This window comes from Sinocyclocheilus rhinocerous, unplaced genomic scaffold, assembly GCF_001515625.1.
Source record: "Sinocyclocheilus rhinocerous isolate Xijiao unplaced genomic scaffold, SAMN03320098_v1.1 scaffold2106, whole genome shotgun sequence".
Classification (NCBI taxonomy): domain Eukaryota; kingdom Metazoa; phylum Chordata; class Actinopteri; order Cypriniformes; family Cyprinidae; genus Sinocyclocheilus; species Sinocyclocheilus rhinocerous.
Genome location: NW_015657498.1, coordinates 272680 through 282815, shown reverse-complemented (window position 1 = coordinate 282815; position 10136 = coordinate 272680). Strand labels below are relative to the sequence as shown.

General features: G+C 40.9%; 1 protein-coding gene across 2 annotated transcripts in view; it reads right to left on the bottom strand.

Annotated features, from left to right (window-relative positions):
* LOC107721193 (POZ-, AT hook-, and zinc finger-containing protein 1-like) overlaps positions 1–8452 on the bottom strand; it is a 9358-nt gene extending 906 nt beyond the window's left edge. The window contains exons 1-6 of one of the 2 annotated variants that reach the window (XM_016529080.1): positions 7132–8452; positions 6979–7042; positions 4558–4729; positions 4050–4211; positions 2000–2209; positions 1–578 (exon numbers count right to left, since the gene is read on the bottom strand). The exon at positions 1–578 is cut by the window's left edge and continues 906 nt beyond it. In XM_016529080.1, coding sequence (XP_016384566.1) covers positions 115–578; positions 2000–2209; positions 4050–4211; positions 4558–4729; positions 6979–7042; positions 7132–8303 — 2244 coding nt within the window. In that variant the 5' untranslated portion in view covers positions 8304–8452 and the 3' untranslated portion in view covers positions 1–114. The remainder of the gene's footprint in view (positions 579–1999; positions 2210–4049; positions 4212–4557; positions 4730–6978; positions 7043–7131) is intronic. The other variant, XM_016529079.1, reaches the window with a different exon arrangement.
* Between the last annotated feature and the right edge of the window lie 1684 nt (positions 8453–10136).

Below are 10136 nucleotides of genomic sequence, written 5' to 3'. Positions count from 1 at the left end.
AAAAAAGTAGTCTACATATGGCGTCAAAGAGTATGAGACAACAGACTAAACTCGCAGTTATAAAACGTTTGGTTATCCAAAAAGGTTATAAGAAATGTCTGTATCTCAAAGGGGTCATTTCTCCCCTAAACCAATTCCACTGCTGCCCATCTCAGAGTCCACTAGTGAGGAGGCAAAGGCTGACTGGACGATCTGAAAACCAAAGGATTCAAGAAGTGACATATTTTGTTGGGGGGAAAAGGGTGAGCCGAGATCACCGAGACCGGACCCGGCTGCAGCACGTTTCTTATGAACCCGGTGATGGTGCTTGTTGAGGTAAGACTTTGTGCGGAAGGTCTGGCCGCAATCGCCGCATGCAAACTTCTTTTCTTGGTCTATTTTTTGGATGTTTTTGGATCCCCCCGGCGAGGTCACTGCATCCTCAGGTTGGCCATTGAAGATGAAAGATGTCACCTCCATTTCTTCTCCTTCAACTTTATGTTCAGCTTTGAGGTCCGTTCCGTTGGAAAGGTCACCAAAAACTGCATCCGATCCATCAGAATCCTGATGGGGGCATTTCCCAGCATTCTCCTGCCCGTCTGAGGTAAACACAGAGTGGGGAAGGGGATATCAGGGAAGGAGGGGGACAGAGAGATATATAGGAAGAGAGAAGGAGCCTCACATTTAGCAACATATCTAAAAATAAAATGATTTCCTTTATACCTGAACCCTCATGACCACAACAACTACTTGTGTAAACCTGTTTCAATATAAAAACAGCTTGGCTATCACTGAACATTATATTGTGGCTTGTCTAATTTTTTGTGCTATTATACTTTGGTTAAGAAAGAGAAATAAGTGCATCCTATATAAACAATAAACTGCATCCTACTGTGTCCAGCACCTAAAGGAAAAATAATTCAGATTCAGATTACTCAGTCCACTGAGTACCTCTAGGCTCTACAGCAGTGGCACTTAACTTTAGTTTGGAAGCAAAAATGACTAATTCCTTTTGTTTTCAAGATTTCATCATTTCGGTCATTATTTACTCACCCTCAAGTTGTTCAAAACCTGTATGAACTTCTTCCTTCCATGGAACACCATAGAAGATATTTTGAAGAACTCTGGGAACCAAACAACATTGGAGCCCATTGATTTATATTGTATAGGGAAGAAAATCTCAATTTCTTCTTTTATGTTCCACAAAAGAAATAAAGCCAAACAGTTTTGGAACAACATGGAGGTGAGTAAATGAAGACAATTTTCATTTTTAAGCAAACTATCCCTTTAAAAATGTTGAGACTTCTTCGCCACAAAGTAGACACTTTCCCCATACCAATCAACAACCACGAAAAATTTTGTCCCAATTCTTTACTATTTTTTAGTGCTTTTTTCCCACATGTATATTATTGAAATTTAGCCTGAACTAGCTAAGTAGGTCTCCTAGCTGCTAACAACAAAGCGACACTTCAGAGCATGAGACCAAAAGATAATTTCTGATTGGCTAAGAAGCACCTTATTAGGGAAAAATGAGAACTTGTGCTACAACACTGTCATTAAAGAGTCACACATTGAATCTCCATAGCAACACATTGAGTACCAAGGGTCTAGAGTTCCAGGCTCTTTAACTCTATTCCACTATTTTGTACTCAGAATATAATTATATAATTATAATTTAAACTCCAGTTGGCTACAGGGCATTTTATGAACTAGAACTATGATTAAATACAGTCCAGTTCTTCCAAAGTATAAACTACGAAAAACAAAAGAGGTCAGAAGTGGGTGCTGTTAAAGCAAACAGATGAAAATCAAGCAGCACTGAGAACCACCAGACAAAAGCATGAGCAAAATACTGACGAGCCAATTATGTAAGAACTTAAATCAGACCAATATTTTACTTATCTTGTAAAAGTCAACTGTGCTTAGGAGATATTTGCACCAGACTTATAGGTTACAGCATCCAGACATCCTCAGTTCTTTGGCTCACCACATTGCCACCCTCCAAACAGCCCGTACTGACCTGTAAGAGGTCCATGAAGTGGAAACCCTGGTGCTCCAGAAGAGCGGCACTCCCAGAAATAGGGAGTTGGACCTGGCTTGCCCAGAAGCAGCTCAGGCTGCAGGCCCAGGGCTGGAGGGACGGGCTGGGGTAGAACTGGCCCAGTTAGCCCCCGAAAAGACCCCTCTGTCTCGGGAAAGGTAACCAGGAGCCGGCGACTGGTGCAAAGGTCTACACCGCCAGTAACCGCCCCAAGAGGTAAGAGATATGGATAGAGGAACAGACAGAGAGGCCAAGGGGGACAATTCGCAGTCAATACAGTCAGATGACCACTAGCTTCACATCAGTTCAGAAACCATAAAAAATTATGAAAATTGTTTGTTCAAAGCTAAGATGACAAAAATAACTTTTAAATGAATGAATCTTTTTCTTTCATTACATGCCAAGCCAGCAGCTCAATGATACTGTTGGAGTGATACTGTAATGACAATTCTGTACTGATGTAAAGTTAATGCTGCCTTTCTGATGTATTTATGCATTAAGTTTTGCCTATTAACCCACTTGAAACAAGAAAAACATTTAATTTGAATAATTCTTGGCGTCTCCATTACGAAGGAATCATGGAAAGATTCTAGAACACAGTCCTTTAGAAAAAAAAAATGCTGTCTCCATATTGTTTCCCATCATGTCCAATAAAGACATTCCCAATCACAAGCTGCTGGATTTTATGGCAATAATTGTTTGAAAAAGGTCCATTAAATCCACAGAAACAATGCACAGCGTGTACATGTGCACTTATGTGGACATGCATGAATGAAGGATCAAAAACTCTTTCATTATGCCAGCACTTGATGGAGATGAGAGTAAGCCACACAGAATGGACACATGGCCATGCTAAATTGGTCAGCAGCAATGTAAGTGACTAGCAGACAAAGCTGATTGATAGGGCTGCAACTATTATTTAACTCATGACTTAAATCAATTGTATCTCTAAATTCAGTTTATTTAAATCAAGACTACTGACGAAACCTGAAGTAATAGTTCACCCAAAAATGAAAATTTCCAAGTTTGTTTGTTCATTGGAACAGATCTGGAGAAACTTGCTCACCAATGGATCCTCTGCATTGAATGGGTGCCATCAGAATTAGAGCCCAAACAGCTAATGAAAACATCATAATAAGTAATCCAGACTAAGCATTATTATAGATTATGGACTTGTATTTTGGCCAGAAGTGATGGTTTAAAGTTAAAATGCCTTAATAATGGATTTGAAACACACAGTTTTTACTTCACTAGATGTTAACTGATGGACTGGTGTCGTGTGGATTACTTGTGGATTATTGAGATGCTTTTATCAGCTGCACTGCAGAGGATTCATTGGTGAGCAAGTGAAGTAATGCTACATTTCTCCAGATCTGTTCCAATGAACAAACAAACTCATCTACATCTTGGCCTAAGGGTGAATACATTTTCAGCAAATTTTCGTTTTTGGGTGAACTATTCCTTTTAAAAGTGAATCTTTTTAGTCTCCTTTTAGTATTTTTCCTGTAAGTCAAATAATGTCTTTAAAAAGAAGCTTGAATATTTTGAATAACGTTCTTAGAATTTACATCTGGCAGCAGTCCATTATAATCAAAAACCCTAAAGTTTACAAAATTACAACTCTACATATGCAATACTTCATCAGTCATACAAAAGTTCATTACAATTGCGCATTTTGGTATCCGTTTTGCTCTCTAACTCTACTAGCTGAGCTAAAGAAACTCATCCCTTAACATTCCTCTTAAAAAGTGAAACACAACCCATACTTTCAGCAACAAACATCCTTTCTCATCCACTGAGAGAAAAGTCCTGAAAGATGGTGTGATATAGAGCAGAACAGCCAAATTCTAAACAACATAACCTTGAGTCCCTGCACGTTATGCTGCAATAAATGAAAGATGCGCAGCGCTACAATCTGTGTTTGCGGGTGAGTTTTTATGCAAGCAGATGCAGCATCTGATTAGCAGCAGTGAAAAAGACAGCAAGTGAGTGAGCAACAATTTGATGCTGTGGGGAGAGGCTTGCTTGCCTTCCACTGCGCACTGGCATCCTGAGTGGTAGGGGGCGCCGTTGTGTGTCTGTGGTCTGTTGGTGCGTGGTTCAGGGAACTGATGTGCTGCAGAGGAAGGGAGCATGGACGAGCTGTGGTGCGTTTTTATGTGCACCTTTAAGTAGGATGCAGTAGAAAAACCTGAGACCATCGGAAGAACAAGTAGGAAAAACAAATAAAAACAATAAAACTAAAAGCAGAACAATACTCAGTCTTATTAAGCAAAAGATTATTCTATGGCTTTGAAAAATATAAAGTACAAGCCACAAACCTTTTCAGTACTGCTGTTTAAAACTTGAGCCTTTTCCCCTTAAGACAGTTTACTGCATTTATAAATAAGCCTAAACTAACTTACTAAGGATGGTGTCATTGGCAATAAAAACATGGATCATTAGCTGGGAATCTCGTACAAATTCACAGCACAAGTTCTGCTGTCTATATAAGCTTTTGAAACATTAGTTAATTTAAATGCATGTTTGACCAGTACCTTTGTTGCATATTCCACAGTAGTTATGAGGTCCTTCACTGTGTTTTTTCAAGTGGTCGGTCATGTAGGCAGCCCGGAGGAATTTCCCACACACTTGACATGGTATCTTATCTTCATGGCATGCCAGGTGTGACCTCAGGCGATCTCGTGTTGCGAAGGATGCGTTGCAAATCTGAGACATTTCAAGATATGGTTTAGAAGCATTTTCTGAGAGATCATTTTTTGGAGTGTTATCACAAACAGAAGGTTGATTTAATGGAGGAGCTCACTCAAATATTTACATTTCAATCTTCTACATATAATGAATGTGAATGACGTGACGTGACATGTGACATGTGGCCAAGTATGGTGACCCATACTTGGAATTAGTGCTCTGCATTTAACCCATCCAAAGTGCACACACACAGCAGTGAACACACACCCGGAGCAGTGGGCAGCCATTTATGCTGCGGCGCCCGGGGAGCAGTTGGGGGTTCAGTGCCTAGCTCAAGGGCACCTCAGTCGTGGTATTGAAGGTGGAAGAGAATGCTGTACATTCACTCCCCCCACCTACAATCCCTGCCGGTACGAGACTCGAACCCGCAACATTTGGGTTACGAGTCCGACTCTCTAACCATTAGGCCACGACTTCCCCCGAAGACTTTTCCACGAATGCAAACAACATCCAAAACAATAAAAAGGCATCATTAAAGGCTAATCCCATCCTAAAAGTGGTCAATATGACTTGTGTGTTACATATTACAAATATTTTGGAGCCAAATTATATTGTAGCTTTGAGTGAAGAACCAACACAAATTTTATGTCACCATGAATTTAAAATTCCAATTTTTTCAACGGAATATTGCAGTGTTTATTATAAATGATTCATCTGTGCACATCACTTTTTTACATTCATGTAGCCCACCCTTGTAATTTTTAATCAAAAACATTAGCACAGTCAATGTTCAAAAGATAAAATCAAGTCCCACCCTCCATTTTTCTTGTTCGAGAAGTTGTTGTACTCGTATATATGTCACAGTAGGGTAGAAAAGATAATTGCAAGTTTCATGCCGACTTTAAGTCATTATTTACTGATATTCATCCCCTGCAGCAAACTGCTAACCACTGTGACCACCAGTGTTTTTACATGCACTTTAAAAGTTGTATTTCAGTCTGTCTAAAATCGTGCCAGTCAGGTTTTTGCAAAGTTAAACTAACAGACTAACAGATAATTCAACTGTACTTTGGCTTTGTCCAGCATGTATACATGTCAATCAGACTACAGTTGGCCTGACTGTTGTGCGCATGCTCCAAAAAACAGATATGACACACAACAGCTATTTCACCCAGTAAACCCACTGTAGCTTGATAATAACTACAAGTTAAACGAACCTGATCAATCTGGTTTGTGAATGAGTCATTTGCTGCATCTTAATTCACCAACTTAGAGTAGAGTAGACAGGTTTTGGGAAATACTACCATCAGGTCATAACTGCGTCTTTAATGGACCACTCTGTCAAATTGTTACTTGCATCCTGTCACTGTAAAATGGCCTGTCAGTCTTATAAATGTCCTCATATGTACACACTCCACATTTAAGTTCATTTAATTTATGTATCAGGGTACCTTTGGAATACTAATTTCAACATACTACGATTAGGAACACACTAATTCTAAAATGGAATATTATTTAGGATGAATAGCATGAGAATGAGGACGCAGCAAGTGAGACCAAATTTGTGAACTGCAGCAACTGATTCATTCAAAAGATTCAAAAAACGATTAATTAAATTCACTGAAAAAACGTTTGCTCACGTGCCAAGATTTTAAGTGAAAAACATTAAAATACAGGGGGTGGTTGCATATATTGCTTGGACTAGTCTTAAGTCATCTAACATTTTCTGCAAGACTGGTCAAAATATTTTAAAGTCAGTTATATAAAAAGGTAGATTTGTCTAATTTGAATCCAAAAATTAAGACTGATTATCGCTTGGATACCTGCTAGTTAGTCAAACTAGTTCCCTATCATGTTCCCTCCTTTCAGGGAACCGAGGTTACGTACGTAACCGGAGACGTTCTTAAGACACGGTCTTAAGATATTGGCTATGTTTATGCAACTGGTCCCATGTCTGTTTCTCACACAAAACTTCATATGGCTTCATAATTTGTATGGACCATGTTTATTGTACTTTATGGTGCTTTTTGTCATTTTGGAGTATGACAGTCCTCAGTCACTTTCAATATATGGAAAAGAGTAACTGGAATATGATTCCAGAAATTCACTTTTTGAAAAAAAGTCATACACATTTGAAACAACATAAGTACATAATAATAATAATTTATGCATTTAGCAGACGCTTTTATCCAAAGTGACTAACAGTGCATTCAGGCTATAAATTTTTTACCAGTATGTGTAAGTACATAAAGTTTAGTATTTCTCACCTGACACTTGTGAGGTCTCTCTGTGGTGTGAACCTGTTTAATATGTCCATTCAGATGGTCTGGCCTACAAAAAAAAATCACACAATTTATGACACAAATACATAAACGAATGCTCTAATTGTAATGAATTTATCTATAAATGACTGCACTCACCTGGAGAAACCTTTCCCGCAGCTTTGACAGACATACGGTTTACCCACCGAGCCGTCGTGAGACCGCACATGGTAAGACATCCTATCCTTGCGTTTGAAGCGCAGCCCGCACACCGGACACGCGTACGGTTTCTCGCCCGAATGTGACAGTTTGTGCCGGTTGAGGTGGTAGACGTCTCGGAAGACCTTCCCGCACAGATCACACGCGACGTGTCGTCTCGTTCTCTCGCGTTTACGGTTGTCCGCGGGCAGACCGTTTTCCTGAAACCTCGACTGGGGATGAGAGATCATCGTCGGGCCGTCCACAGCGACCAGCTCCGCTCCCGTGCTCACCCCGCCGGTGAACGTCCCGTGCTGCATCTCGTGGTTTCTCAACTGGACGTCGTCTGGAAACATCTTACCACAAACCCCGCACGAGAAAATGCCCTCGTTTTCGTTTTGAGCAGTGCTGTTATTGTAAGTGATCGGCTCTGTTGTGGGCTCTTCTTTGGGTCTCCCTCTGCCTCGCTTGGAGCCGTCGCTGTTGTGAAACTCCAACGGAGAAACCGCTAAGCGATCGCCCGCTGGTGCTCCGGGAGCGGCCGGCTGCGAACCGTTTCTCGGCTGCGTCGGATCGCCACTGTCACTGTCATTGTTGTCGGTAAACACAGGGCCGTTGGACACGCTCCCGTTTGACATGTCCACGGGCAGGGGGTATGACAGCTGCTCCGCGGCCTTGAACAGGCTGTGCTCGCCTCCTCGGGAAGGAGGCACGAGGATCAGCACGTTGGATTGTTTGATGACCTCCTGACATATCTCGATGACAGATCGCATGAGCAGAAACTTCGCCGCGGTCATGAGCTCCGGGAAGCACTCCAGGCGCACCACGATCTTAGAGGTGTATGCGAAGTCCAGGATGTCTCGGAAAACTTTGGGGCTGATCGTGTGCATCTCCAGCTCCTTGCCCTGGCCGTCGTCTTCCGTTTGACAGCTGAACACAGACTCAAAATACTCGCTGCATGCCGCCAACACTGCCTTGTGCGCGGGGAAGCTCTCCTCTCCGACGCGCAAGATAACATCACAAAACCTGCCTCCATCTTTTCTCTGGCTGTTGAGGTTGTGTAGCATCTCGGCGCTGTGTTTGCTCACCTGGTACGTGTAGGAGGAATTCCACGGCTGTTCTGTCCTCTCCATGCCGCCTTTATTCAACAACCGAGCCTAACGCATACGACGGAAGAGGTAGACAAAGGCAAACGAATGGCAAACACCCAGTAAACAGAAGCACTCAGCAGCGACCACCACTCCTCGCCTTTTTAGCATTTAACATGTTAGCAGGGGGAAAAATGGCAGCCCCCCAGCTTCCTGTGAACTTTGACCTTTGCTTAAAGGGAGGGGGTGTCGTTCGCGTTTAATATTTTCTGTTTTAACACAGTTTAATACATTACTTCAATCCAAAGATAACGCACAGATACTAGTCATACACCGAAATTTAAGTTTCGTGTTCGTCTTCCTGGTTTGCAGCGTTATGATTTCACATCCTTGTTTTCCAGTGAGCCCCCACCCTCAAATGTACGCCAGACACTGAATACATGACAGCAGACTATTTCTCTATATTGGAACATATTTAGAAAATATACAGTGAACGAAATTAAAGTGAACAGTCAAAACTCTTGAAATGACACTGTAGTCTAGACAGTCAGCCAGGCAGCTGCTCTCCTGAACTGCTAGTTTACTTTTCAATCACAAAGACACAAACAATAGAGAAAGGTAGTTGTTGTAGACTGTACACTGGCTTGCAGTGTGTCTGGCTGCTGTATTGTTTGTAGTTGTGGTAATCAGATGTACAAATACTTTAGGGAAATATTACTTTTAAATCAAATATAATTACATAATGCAAATATTTTTTTGAATATTAAAAAGTTGTTTCAGTTCGTGCATTATCCGGTGTGCTTGGGTTTGTAAAAAGCCTGATACAACACAAAACAATATTGTGCAGAACAAAGTTCAGTAAAGGGAGTATGGCTTGGACATGCATGGATAACACTAGAACAGACTCCAATTTATGTACCAAGGACACCTGATACATGCAAAGCTATGAAATTCTACAACATGCCACAGCAGTTTTGGCATTTTGAAAATACACTTGGCAAGAATAGACTAAGATGACGGTCTAGTTACAGTGGGATATAAATGAACTGTGGCACAACACTGCAATATAGCTACATCCATTCAATGCAGAAGATTTGTTCCTCAATCAACCATTTGGAAAGTCTGCTTTTTTACTTTAAGACCTTGACATAAATAAGTCAGAAATACAATTTTGTGTGAATTATTTTTTTATTTAATTTTTTCATATTTATTAACTATTTGTGCTTAATTTAATAGCACATTACTTAATCGTCAACCCCTGCCACCCTAAAACAAATGTGATTCAGAGCAGTGCTTCTCAGGTGACTAAGAAGACTGGCTGGAGGAAGGATGGGAGGGTTCTTTAAAAAAAAAGAAAAAGAAAAAGAAAAAGGCACAACTAGCATTCACTTCTTGGGGTGGAAGAATGTCCCCTCTTGCAGAACAATCTGGCTTCAATATTCCAGCAAGTTTCAAGGGCATGTATCTCTGGATCAGGGATGCATTAAAACGCTACACACGAACATCTCCTTTCCAACAAATCAGCAATACTGCCCATTGCCGCCCGGATCAACCCTAGATGGGAAACATGGAACATTGTGCGGACAGTGTGACTGGACAAAGAAAAAGCAACTTTCCAGTTTCTCAATAGCAGGATAACCTTCCCCACATGAAGACAGAAAAAGAAGAGAAAAAATAAAAAAAGTCAATTCTATGTACAAGGTGGAAAAAGAAAAATCTATTCCCATAATCTGTACAAATTCAGGCCTATACATTATTTACTTTACTGCAAAAACCGAAAATTCAAAACAAAAACTATGAGAACATTTGTGACAAAAGCGGTAGGAAAGGTGTCTTTTCCCTTTTTCCTCTTAACTTCAGGCCTTCCCAAAAAAAACA